General features: G+C 42.5%; 1 protein-coding gene across 3 annotated transcripts in view; it reads left to right on the top strand.

Moving 5' to 3' along the window:
• Positions 1 to 13214, top strand: part of LOC148404447 (A disintegrin and metalloproteinase with thrombospondin motifs 2-like) — an 89240-nt gene that overhangs the window by 61886 nt on the left and 14140 nt on the right. For all 3 annotated transcript variants that reach the window (XM_088382598.1, XM_088382608.1, XM_088382589.1), the window contains exons 4-9: positions 2364 to 2569; positions 8405 to 8488; positions 10205 to 10361; positions 11180 to 11285; positions 11395 to 11538; positions 12410 to 12542. In XM_088382598.1, coding sequence (XP_088238724.1) covers positions 2364 to 2569; positions 8405 to 8488; positions 10205 to 10361; positions 11180 to 11285; positions 11395 to 11538; positions 12410 to 12542 — 830 coding nt within the window. The remainder of the gene's footprint in view (positions 1 to 2363; positions 2570 to 8404; positions 8489 to 10204; positions 10362 to 11179; positions 11286 to 11394; positions 11539 to 12409; positions 12543 to 13214) is intronic.

The following is a 13214-nucleotide window of genomic DNA, read 5'->3' as shown; positions in this document are numbered from 1 at the left end:
GTGGTCTCTTCTCATCGCTCGCTCTCATCCATCACATCAAAGCTCTTGCCTCTTGCCTCTCTCTTTGCCTCCATCCATCTCTCTTGTAGCCTATTCCTCCTCATTTTCCCGGGAAAACGTGCTCTTTGACAGCTACAGTGAGTGTGCTTACTGAGTCCAAGCAAGGACAAGGGAGTGTGCTGGCATGGAAATGTTTAAATCATTAGTCTGGCAGCGGGACAACACCTTTTAACCTTGAACAACCGGAACCCTCAGCTTGATCTCTCGTCTTGCCCTATGTAGCTGCCACTCTGAGGTACCTACCTTTTTCCCTTCACTAAACATGCAGCTGTGGTCATGAGTTACGCAACCTCCCAGCATTGTTTAATCCGCAGACGATGCCATTTTGCAAAGGCACAAGGAGAACGCAACCCCGTCCCCCGGTCGTCTCTGCGTTACATAAGTAAAAGGTAAAAATATCCAGATTTGCCTTTTAAAAGTCGTGGGTGCAGTTTTGACACAGAGCTCGTTAAAGGCAGCTTCTTTGGGTAATTGTGTCTTTTCGTCCCCCGCCCGCCGTGTTTCGTACTTTCTGTGTGGGTTTTCTGTCACTCACTGGGGTGTAGGCAGACATGGGATCATATTCAGACTTCCAGATTCAATCTGCTTACGACTCAGGAGCCAATATTAGCCACACGGTTGTTGTTTTCCTCATGAGCTCCGTTGCCTTGGATACGTTGCATAAGAGAAAGATAGGAAAGTGCCGTGCCCCTTGCTGATTGGGAGACAAGATGGCAGGTCTCATTTTTTCTTCACCACTCTTAACTGGATATGTCAAAACAGTGAAGATTCCAGATCTCCCCTGATGACACCTCTCTCACAAACAACTCAACAAATTCCACATAAATATGATTCTGCAAATAGTAAATAAATTCATGACCAAAATAGAAATCCTCTTGCCTGAATGATTTCATGTGTTTGTCTTCCTCCACTGTGGGTCACAGTCATTTATTTTTTGTGCTGGCTGCACAGAGACCAGAGATTTTAAGACCACTGGGATATTCCTTCCATGGCTTCCGTTTATGAAAGGCTGGAGAGGGAGAGCAGCTTGAGAGTGAAAGCAGGCCTTGCTTCAAGAGACAGCACCATATATCTCCTCTCCTTTTATTGCACAGTACTGTGTAATGCTTTAAAAAAAAAAAAAATGACTGAACAAGATACTCAAAATCACCGTGCTTGAGTTGTCCTAAATGTGAAAATAGTCTAGTTGTGAGGGTCAACTACTGTTCAGTGCCTCTGTAGACTTTGCTCTTAACACAAGTTGACTTCTTGAACAACTGACATGTCTTGCAGTTTGTAGCAAGGCAAGAAAAGTGCAGGCCGGGCAGCCCTGTGTGAGCGAACTGTCTCCCATCCATGTGTTTAGCAAGGACCATCTGCTGCATTTTTACAGACAGGAGTGGAAATATTTAGTTTATTAGGAGCAGATCTCTAACACGTTGCCGCCACTTCAATGATGCCAACTGCTGTTCGGGAAAACGGGAAAACACAACACACATGCAACATAAAAAATGACAGAAAAAACATTATAAATAATATGGCTACTATTTACATGGCGGCATCAAAATTCATTCATGTTAAAGGTTTCCCCATTTTTTTTGAATATTTTTTTCTTGTTTAGTAAGATTAGGTTCAGATGTTCACCTCATCGGTACTTTTAGGCAGAAATAGGTGTGGTTATTTTGGAATTAAAGAGACACTGGAATAGAATGATCATATGAGTTCACACACTGATTTATGAAGAAAAAAAATGTTAGGTTTTTTTCCAGAACGATAGCTTGGATGAGGATGTTCAGAACAAACCGATCACATTCAAATGTTGAATTTCAGTATATTTTTTCTCCCATTTCATCATCCCGGGCAGATTTTCCTCCATTGCTTTTTCAGCCACAGATTTTCCTGTTTCAATTAATATCGCTCTAAAAGGGCTGACTTTATACAACTCAAAGATTTAAGATCCCAGCATTCTCCAGACAAAACCAATGTTCCTCAAGGCTCTTTTCTCAGCTCCTTTCTCTTGATCAACAAATTCAAATCACATTTGTTTTCTGGTTTCAATGTTGCACAGACGACACTCAGCTCTATATTTCCTCCAAACCGAACACATCCTTTTCCCAATCACCCTCTCTGACCGCCTTTTGATATATGGCTCGCTCTCAACTTTCCCAACTAAACAGCATCAAAACTGAGCTTCTGCCAAGCAGTTCTAAATCCATCTTTTTCTCATTTTCAATGAACCCATCATTTGAAAAAGTGGTGCCTTTTTTTTTTTTTAACCCTACTTATGTATGTTATTTCATACCAGCTTTTGCCCATGTTTTCAGGTTCCGATCTTGGTGGTCGAATGGATCTGGAGTCTCTCTACCGAGGCGTGGAACAAAGCATCAACAACACCCGAGCGCGACGCGCTCGCAGGCAGAGCATGGACCGGGCCTACAACATCGAGGTTCTGCTCGGCGTTGATGACTCTGTGGTCCAGTTTCACGGAAAGGAGCATGTCCAAAAATATCTTCTGACACTCATGAACATAGTAAGTGCTGCTTATGCAATTTTTGGATAGCTCTCCAGATGAACTTATCCCATCCAGGGTGCCTAATTTGTTGAAGGTGACATTGCTTCTCTTCCATCTTCTCATTAAATGAAGAAGTCTTCTATTTAAGTTGAGCAGGAAGTCACAGGAAGGTCGAAGAATGTTGGTAGCACACGCACTCAGACAAACACACACACTCTCGCACGCGTACGCATACAGACAACGACTGAATGAGGATTCAATTCCCATCCCACATGTTCTCATCCAGCAATCAGCCACGGGTAATCCTTTCTTCTCCATCTGAATATGAGATTTCATTTGTGTGTGTGTGTGTGCGTGTGTGTGTGTGTGTCTGTGTGCGCGTGCGTGCGTGCGTGCATGCGCGCGTGTGTGTGTGCGTGTGTGTGCGTGTGTGTGTGCATGCGTGCGTGTGTGTGAGTGTGCGTGTGTGTGTGCATGTGTGTGTGTGTGTAAAGCGAGGTGAGCCCTGTGCTCTGAAGGGGCGAGACAACATTTCATCAGGCTTTGGGTCCTGTCACCCCACACTGTCGTCATGTCATATCTTCCCTCTGTGTATGAGTGTGTGCTTGTGTGTATGTTTGTGTGTGTGTGTCAGCCTGAACCCACCACAGACTTTAAGCTTTGCAAATTAAATCTGTGGTGAAGAAATTGTGTATGTATGTGAGTGTGTGCCTTCCTGTTGGCTGTGGCTTGCAGGACGACAGCGTGCTGTGCAAGAAGCCAATCTCCGACTGCTAAACAGGTGCAAACTCCGCCACGCGTTCGTTCTTTGTCTCGGCTCGGCGCTGAGGAAGAAGACGAGTCGCTCTTCTCTGTGCCTCCACTGTTAGTCGTGTGTGAGACAATCGAGGAAGAAAAGGGAATACGCAGCCCCCCCCCCCTCGTCTGCACGGTGGGGGAGGTGGCGAGGCAAACACAGAAAGTGTTTTATATAGCACATCCGGAATAAATGACTGACAGCGGGATAAACACAAAGAAAGGTAACACTCCCACACGTGGCGTCTTTATAACACATCTCCTCACAGTTTACTTTGCTTTCTTTAGGATGGGTGTGTCTTTTCTCCCTCTTCCACCTCCCTCTTCACTCCTTCCAGACTTGCATCAGCAACACTGCTATAAAATTAGTAGTTGGAGCAAATATTTTATTTGCTGTGGCTAATTAAGCTTCCCTAATTTTGTTTGGCTTTCCATTTTGTTGGTGTGTAATTTTTATGAGGCCAATTAGGGCTGTGTTTAACATCTCAAATGCACTTGCTGTACCTAGAGTTTCCATGAGGCTTTTAATTGGATATTAATTTGTGAAATGAAACTATAGCTTGCAAACTCATGGCCCAGGGGCCATACGTGGACTACCACATCATTGTGTATGGCCCACTAACACAAATCATGTGCTTCTTGTTTCTTGCCAAGAAGTACCAAAATGATGACATACTGTAAACTTTATTCTTTTGTTCCCTTTTTTGGTCACGTCACGCTTACGACAAAGATGAATTGAAATGAAAGTTTTGCAATACTTGGTAATGTTTTTTTTTTAAAACTTTATAGCAGGGAGGAACTTATAAATATAAAAAGAAATACAAAAAGTTATCACCTGACAAATTTAGCTTTAAATTTGAGGACATGAATGTATGCAGCAACTTAATGAGTGAAGTTACTAGCAAAACATGATTTCAACATGATGCTTTTTAACATCAAATCGCATTTCTTCTGAATTGAGTTATGAGCTCAATCACGGCACAAATTCAATTCGCAAATCACCACTGCACATTATGTGCTGCTCTGATATTTGACAAAGGTCAAGAGCAACTATTTGATCAAATGGTGTTCAAGCATGTGTGTTTGTGCATTAGGGGTGTTGGTGCGGAGGTGGACTCGGCGTACTGCTGTGTTGCAGGACATCAAAGGACCCACCCACGGACGTCTGAATCCTAAAATCGGAATTCTATTTCATAAGTTCAACTGCAGTTCAGCGTGTGTGTGTGCGTGTGTCCGTGTGTGTTAAATGTGAGCACTGCTAATTCTACTTCCCACTCCTTTGCCTTGTGTTTACCTCTTTTCTTTATACGCCATTCTGTAGGAGTAATGATACGTAGCTGTAAAAGTGTGATTTTGTTATTAATGTCCATGATTACCTACTCAGCTGAAAGTTGTCACTTTTTTTCCATTCAATGCTGGATTTTAACCCATGGCATTGTATTTGACTGAAGCAAGGCGGCAAAGTTTGACTCACCCAACTCACTTGCATGAAGGAGCCTTATGATGAAGAGATCCACATGCCACCATACTTAATTAATCATAACAGCAAAGTTCACTACGGTACTACAATAAGCTACTCCTTCAGGGAGCTGTTTGCGTTTTTATTCTGGCGGGAGACAAGTGGGATGATCTTAAACCGTTAAGCCTTTAAGTTTTCATCAGTGTGAGCATGGCGAAACTTGGATCACCCAAACTTTACATTCAGTGGTTTTGTGTCCCGGCCCTTAACAGACTGCTCACAGTATTTTGTTTAGTTTTGTATCTTATCAGTAGTGCCCCCATTCTGGCAGAAATGTATACATGTCAGAATTCCACACTGATTATTTCAACAACCAATCACACTGCACAACACAAAATGTTTTGTTTGAAAATACGATAGAGGGAGTTCATTTGAAACTTACGGCTGGCTCTATAAACTTCACGAACTAAAATTCACAACTGAATTGTGGTGCCACTCAGATGGCCAATAGTGCGATCACATATTTTTTGGGGTTTTTTGTTTTACAAAACCTTTAAACAGGTGATACTTTAGGGGCTCAGTAACCATTTTATACGAAATCACATATCACTCCCTAACAGAATATCTTTGGTGTGAAGATTAAGGTGCAGAAGGTGATAATTGTTAACAGATTGAGGAAGTGATTATATATAACCTGAACGGAGTGGAATAGAGAAAAAATATTCAGCTTTATTGTGCACGTGTAAATCAATCTGGAGAAAATTAAAATGAGTCCAATGCTGGTCTGGAGATGACCATCAAGGTGATGGATTCAATAACCATTGGTGCTGCATCTGTCTCGTGAGCGTCCATTAACAGGAGACCTTTCGAGAAGTGTGACAAAGTGTTAATCACACTATCCTTGGATATGAATAGTCAGTGATAATAAGGGTGTGTGTATGTGTGTGTAAGGGAAGTTCTTAACTTATGCAAATTTCTGTACATTAAATTGACATTTATGCTTCCACAATTCAGGAAGCACCTTTAGCTAACAGCTGCCTCATTGTGATTTGCCATGCTTGTGTGTTGAATAAGCCACAAAAGGAGTGAACAGTCAGATTTTCAAGTGGTAAGAGGAGCCGGGCAAAGGAATTGAAAGTACTGTAGGACAGGTAATAATAGACTGCTCGTCAGCTGCAAGTGTCACAGATACTGGTGAAGCGCTGTCAGACAGGCAATTCCAATTCTCACTGTTTTAAGTCTTCCCAAGTGTGTCCCCAAAAAAGACAATCTGTGCATAGCTGCTTCTAAATGGCACAGTGCTCATGACAATGTTTGTGATGACTCACTTCGGCCATCAGCAGATGAGATGTTTTTAGTGCATGTTTTTGCTACAACAAATGTTCATCATTTAGCCAATGTGGCATCATATGAACAAAATCCTTCAAAGCACATCGGAATTGTTTGTAGCTGTCATTTTATCTCGATGTTTGTAAACTATTATTGAGTGACATGCTCAAAAAAATAGCCAAGACTAACAACAGCAAATGTGTGGTCAACGCTGTGTTTTGTCGATCCCTGGACAATTAGGAAGCGACCTAAAGTTTTTCTGACTCTTTCACCCTAATTTCCTCTGTGTGTACTCCGCTGAAGACATTGTGGGGAAAATTCCGTTTCCAACTGAAAGACTGCAAGTGATTATGTTTAGCATCTTCTCATTTGGCTACTTCAGGAAGATATGTTGCACAGACTTATTTTAAGCTTTTATTACTTTAATGCCTGTATTTGTCTCCATCAAGGCCAGGACATATCACCTGCTTTTTTTAAATCACTGTATAATGACCAAATGTGGGCGAGAGCTACTACTAACTGCAAGTGTGAAGTGCCAGCAGCTAATTAAATGCAAATTAAAAGTAGCAACATCACAGTTCTTCTTTATACCACCTAAGCACCTTCCAGTTAGTATCTACTTTTAATTTAATAAATACCTTTTTATCACTTGGTTGCATTGGTGTGTTTTTCGCACTTTTTTTTTTATTTTTTAAATCTCTCAGAGAATTAACCATGATTTTCTAAATCTAATTCAATTGTCCAGTTGTGTTGGTACTAGACAGGGAGGCATCGATGAAGCTCCAATTTTTAGGAGCTCATCTCATACCAAGGTCACTGTGCTTTACTTATAATATGCATTGTTATTTTTGTATCCATCCGTTGAATTGTTGAGTGTTATTTTATGTACACATTTGTGCTGCTCTGTCCTACACACAGTTAGCGGTCAAAAAGACCCATTTTGTCTCGTAGGCTAATTACAGTCTGCATTTATTTCGGTTCCACTTGGGTAAACACACACTTCCACATGGAAAGTGGTGTTTCCACTAAAACCACTCGTGTTATTTTAGGGATTCTCAATGTGTGATGCTGGTGTAGAAGTCTATGTATAGTTTGATTTCAAAATATTTATTATTTACCATATACACGTTACTACAGACAAGAAAAGCTTTAACGTTCGTTCAAACTGACAATGGAGCCAGGCTTATGCAATGCAGCAAATCACATCCAACAGTTTGTATCTTTTGGATTATTTTCCGATTATTTAGCTTGGCTACACACACACACACACACACACACACACACACACACACACACACACACACACACACACCAGCATCGAGTTATGTGAAATCTTTTCACTCATCTATGCAAATGCTCTATTAGCATTATTCTCTGAGAATACATCATTTTCTCTTTCGCCTTAAAAAAATTCTCTGCTCTCAGTTTGGCACTGTTACCCCCCTCCCCCCCTGATCTGGGCTTTATTCTTAGCCTTCCCGTGCTTGGTGCCACTGATTATTGTTCCTCTCCCTTTACCTCTGTGTGTATGTGTACATGCAAGCTTGAGTGTGCATGTGTGCGTGCGTGTGTGTGTGCGCGTGTGTGGGTTGTCCATCAGCTATCTCATTATAGCTGTCTGTTTTTACATCCTTTTGCCTCATTAGGCACCACACACAGCCACTAAGACCAGCAGGCCTTAACTCCCACACCAATCTGCCCTGTGTATGCATTGTCTTCTGTCTTTCTTTAACTGCTTCTTGTTCCATTCATGTGATTTAAATGACACTGGTGCATAAAAAGTTACAAGTTAGTTAAGAAAATTGGATGTTCATGTTGTCACATTATAACTGAATCAGCTGTGCATCTATTACAGAACCAGCTTTCTCTGCTGAATATTGAATAGGGATCATTCTTGGTTTTAATTGTATATGCTGTATATAGAGCGATGATGGTTGGATTGGATGGATGGATGGATGGATGGATGGACGGACGGACGGACGGACGGACGGACGGACGGACGGAGGGAGGGAGGGAGGGAGGGAGGGAGGGAGGGAGGGAGGGAGGGAGGGAGGGAGGGAGGGAGGGAGGGAGGGAGGGGTGGATTGGGTGGATTGGATTGGATTGGGTGGGTGAATAGAGTTTTGCTTTGAATTATTTTCATCGTATCAAACAACAAATTTGAGAGAGGATTTAATTTTGACGTATGTTCGTGAAGTAATTTGTTTTACGATAACATCTGGATGTTTTTATTTTTCAATGGACTATTGCCTTCCTGTGTGTGTCCTCAGGTGAATGAGATCTACCACGACCAATCTCTGGGAGCAAAAATCAATGTGGTGCTGGTGCGGATTATCATGTTGGGCCATGGAAAGGTAAGACCTGAGACAGGTGTTTCTCGAACTGCGGTCTTGGGGCCCCCAGGGTTATGTGAGCCGTAACTTGGGAGTCGGCAAGATAATTTGCAAGGGAATACAAATGGGGCTTAGCACACCCATAAAGAAAAACTAATTATTCCTGCAGTGTTCAGCAGGATTGACTCCATAATTGCTCTCCACAATTCTCCTTTATTGTAACACAGAAAGTAGTGAAAAAATGATTCTGCTCTTTAGGAATATATAAGGGGTCCCTTAAAAAAAATGTCTCCCATGAAAATGTGTCCATGGTCCCACAAAGGGCCCTGGTAATGCACAAGGCAAGTTCTGTGGTTCCTGGAAACAATGAGGCCCTTTCTTTTTGAAAGAAAAATAAATGGACTCGGCTTGATACAAGAATATTGCTACGGACACTTTGACTATCTATAGTAAGCACAGCCAATTCTTTCAAACCCATAAGCAAGCACACAGACACACGCAACGTTGCCCGAAGCCTGTTATTCCAGCGGACTGAGCAAAAGACGAACTAAAAGCATGGGGCATCTCGGGGGAGTGTTTTCAAGTCGCACGCCTTCACAGTTCAGCACCAAAGAACTCAGAAACGCCGGCCGTTATGCAATCAGCCTTCCTCCCAGTAGACTGCAGCATAGAATCATGGGAAGTCCAGGCAAAGATAAACAATCAATGATCAGAATCTCTCATTCACAAACATCGAGATGGGACAGAGAGGCCTAGCGTCCTTTTTCTATCTGCCAGTAATTCTATCGGCCTGCAGTTGCAGAGCAGAGGAACAAAGAAGTGAGAATAATGTAGGAGTGCTAATGTAGAAGTGGATTACCCCACAGGATGATAACACCCGTTGTAATGCTGGGATTGCTGCTCTGTGATACACTTATCCCTCTGTATCCTTATCTTTTGCTCTCCCACCTCCTTGTGGCCAGTGCCACTGGAGTCCTGCGACGCAGACACGCACACGCACGCACACACACACACACACACACACCTCCATCCATCATCCCCTATTGCAGCTTTAGCCAAAGCGCCGGCTGTCCATCATCCCCAATTACCGTGGCAACCGAGCTGCACCCAGACAGCCTGCAGATTGGCTGTGTGACCCTGAACACGGACACACCCTCACACAAACGCAATATGCTCCCAGAATGCTATTAAATCTTGAAACTTAAAAGAAGAAAAAAAAATCCCTCAAGCATGAGTGTCACAGGATTACTTACTAATTACCATCTCGGGATTTTTATATTGTGGGCTATATTCTTTCATCAGTCAAATGAAAAATAGGTTTCAAACCCTAACACTAATCCACTTAATTACATCATTACTGTCACATCATCGTAATGTAGCGGATCAACATCAGATGGTGTGTGATCATATCCATATAAATATCAAACACTTAATCATAATAACATCTTTCTGTTTTACGATTAATGCATTTTGTAAAATTTACACTTTATGTCCATCAGAAATGCACTTTATTTATTCTGTCATTCCAATTGCTATTTATTTTCAGTCATCTGGATTGTGTGATGCTTGGATGTTCTAACTACTTTCTATCACTGTGGGTCACCTGAGAAATTTGCACATGCCATAATGATAAATGCAATACAGTGACACTGCCCCCTACAGGGTCAGCTGTAGCCTTTTTTGTGTGAATTCAATTTTCTGTCTCTATATCTGCGTTCTATTTCTGTCTCCTTGCAGTCCATTACTCTAATCAAGCTGGGGAACCCTTCCCAGAGTCTGGAGAACGTGTGTCGTTGGGCCTATGATCAGCAGAAACAGGACACTTGGGATGATCAGTATCACGACCACGCTATCTTCCTCACACGGCAGGAATTCGGCCCCACGGGCATGCAGGGTAATGACCGAAGACACATAGGAGTCATCTGATGAACATAATACACATCCAAACCAGAGAGAGTATCCTGACCTCTTCCTCCCGCTGCCTCACGCGGCATAGTGCAATGTGGGTTTGGCGGTCGGTGGTTTTGCGTGCACCAGAGTGCAAGCTAACAGGAAGGCCCAAGGGAGAGGCATCTAAAGGCACAGAAGCCCTTCGGCTGCCCTTGGGCTCAGCCTTCTGCAGCACAAAATCAATAAGGAGAGCACGGACAGAAACAGCTCCACAATCAAAGGACGCAAAGGACACACATGAAAATGCAGCTTGCGAGAGACTCTTCAGGGGTTAGCTTTAGACATATAATCACACAGGTTACGTCACGTGCAACATACAGTCCCGTCTCAGCACTTTTGTTCTCAGAACTCACACAGCAAATCTGCAAATAAAGTCAGTCACTCTTATTATATTAATCATTTGAAAGAATCAAGAATTTGATTCTAATAATGAATGGATCTATAAAATATGTTATCCAAAGCACATTTTTCACATTCACATTTTAGGAAGACATATGGGAGGCTACATTGAGGGTACCTATTCATGTTTTTCTTTGCCTCTGTATTTCAAAATAACGTACTTTAACCTCCAGGATCCCATACACTGACCAACAACCTAATTTTGTGGGACAACATCAACAAAACATTTAGTATAATGTATTGCAGTTCCGTACTACAATTGTAAGCATCACGTAAACATCTAGACATCTCCAAACATGCAGCGTAGTTCAAAGCAATTTTTGAGCCAACGTTTAATGTTTCATTTGGTTTCATGTGGTGTAGGTTATGCCCCAGTGACTGGCATGTGCCACCCAGTAAGAAGCTGCACTTTGAACCACGAGGACGGTTTCTCTTCGGCCTTTGTGGTAGCGCATGAGACCGGACATGTGTGAGTACCTTGTCATAATATTATGCTTTGTACATGCTTGGTCTTTTCACTCATACATATTTCTCATACACCCTTATTTTCACCTCCCAACTCCGCTGTTTCGCCGCAGGCTGGGTATGGAGCATGATGGACAAGGGAACCACTGTGGAGATGAGGTGCACATGGGGAGCATCATGGCCCCACTGGTTCAAGCTGCCTTCCACCGTTTTCAGTGGTCCAGGTGTAGCATGCAAGAGCTGGGACGCTACCTACAGTGAGACTTATACACAAGACTTAACTAAACGAATATCTGTATTGTGTGTTTAGCTCTGAATATGTTCTACATGTTTAAAGTAATTTTCTGGAAAGACTGAGATCAATGTAGTAGTACTTGTGCTGCATGACTATTTCAAGACGTGGCTAAATCTGTGCCTAGTGACACACCTTAGCTGTGGCACGAGTCTCTCCTTTCCCCACTATAATTCAAAACTATGGTGCCTTCATTCACCTCAGTGATTAACAAGTGCAGTGGCAACATGCTAGCTAGCTATGCCACACCCTGAAAATGTAGCTTTGCTTTGGATAGTCTGCTGGCGTGGCCACTTAGGAGCAAAACATTTTTTAAATTCCAAATCTGGCAGCCAGTATTTGGACTGGAGCTTTGCACTCACGCTTTAGAGAGCCCCGTTGTCACGGCGTGGAAAAGCCCCAGGATAAACCATGGTCATCCGGCTTTAAGCGGATATGTATTTTTGTGGCTCAAAGACGTAAATATATGAAAGAGATTAGGCAAGGTAGCTCCCATTTTTCCAGGTTGTAGTTTGACGCACGGTGGAGCGGTGCTTGCTTCTTGTCGTTCAGTGGACACACCCACAGCATTTAAAACGGCTTGATTTTCCATGATTTTGAAGCCTCATTTTATTTTGATTTGTTAACAACAACTTCTTTGTGGTGTGACAAATTTTGAATTTTGTTTCAATTTAGAGGAACTTACATAATGTTTTTATATTATAAATGGAACTGCACGGCGGCCAAGTGGTTTGACCGCCTAGCATTCCAGCATACAGACAAGCTTTTACTCAAAGTCAGCTGCTCTCAGCTCCAGCAGGATAAACTTTCATCCGTCATCTGATTGTCATTCCCAGTTCTTATGACTGTCTCCGGGATGACCCCTTTGACCACAACTGGCCATCACTGCCACAGCTTCCTGGTTTACACTACTCCATGAATGAACAGTGCCGGTTTGACTTTGGTGTGGGCTACACCATGTGTACTGCGGTAAGAGACCCCCCTTATGTCAACTAGCATGGCTCGAGACGCTTCTGAACTCTTAACAGTTTGTCAGTTTGCAATGTTCCTTTTATGAGAGCAGTTTTAAGGGTAGATACTAACTTCTCATGCACAGTGTTCCCCCGATACATCGCGATTCAAAGTTGGTGCGCTTTTTCAGTATCATGAAAACAATACAACACAGTAACGTCACTGCTGTTGACCACAGCTCACACGCAGAAGGTTATATTCAGACTCACTAACATCACATGGCACCTCACCCAGCTCCACCTCTTAAAGGCGCCAGATGCAATGCATACTGTATTTTTGCTTGCAATTTTTTTTTGTGTTTGTTCAAATATGTTTACAAGGTTTTAAAAGGTATGTTTTATTAAGGTTATCTATTTTAAAAAGTAGATATTGTAAAAGTAAGTCTCTTTATATCTCGGACGGATTTTAACCTAGTACGGGCGGGTCTGGAACGTTTCTCCCGTGATAAACGGGGGTTCACTGTACATGGATATGAGGGTCGCATATGCGATACACACTTATTCACATTTTTCTGATGTCCTCTTTTTTCCTCTCCCGGCCACTGGTGGGATTGATATCTTGCTTAAAAGCAGGTAAATCGGTTTTGACAGCTCTTCCCAACCTCTCTTTTCTTTTGTAAATCCCAATTAT

This window comes from Syngnathus floridae, chromosome 1 (genome assembly GCF_059516105.1).
Source record: "Syngnathus floridae isolate MCC-2025c chromosome 1, RoL_Sflo_1.0, whole genome shotgun sequence".
Lineage (NCBI taxonomy): Eukaryota > Metazoa > Chordata > Actinopteri > Syngnathiformes > Syngnathidae > Syngnathus > Syngnathus floridae.
The sequence above is the reverse complement of the archived record's forward strand: the minus strand, read 5'-3'. Positions and strand labels throughout refer to the sequence as shown.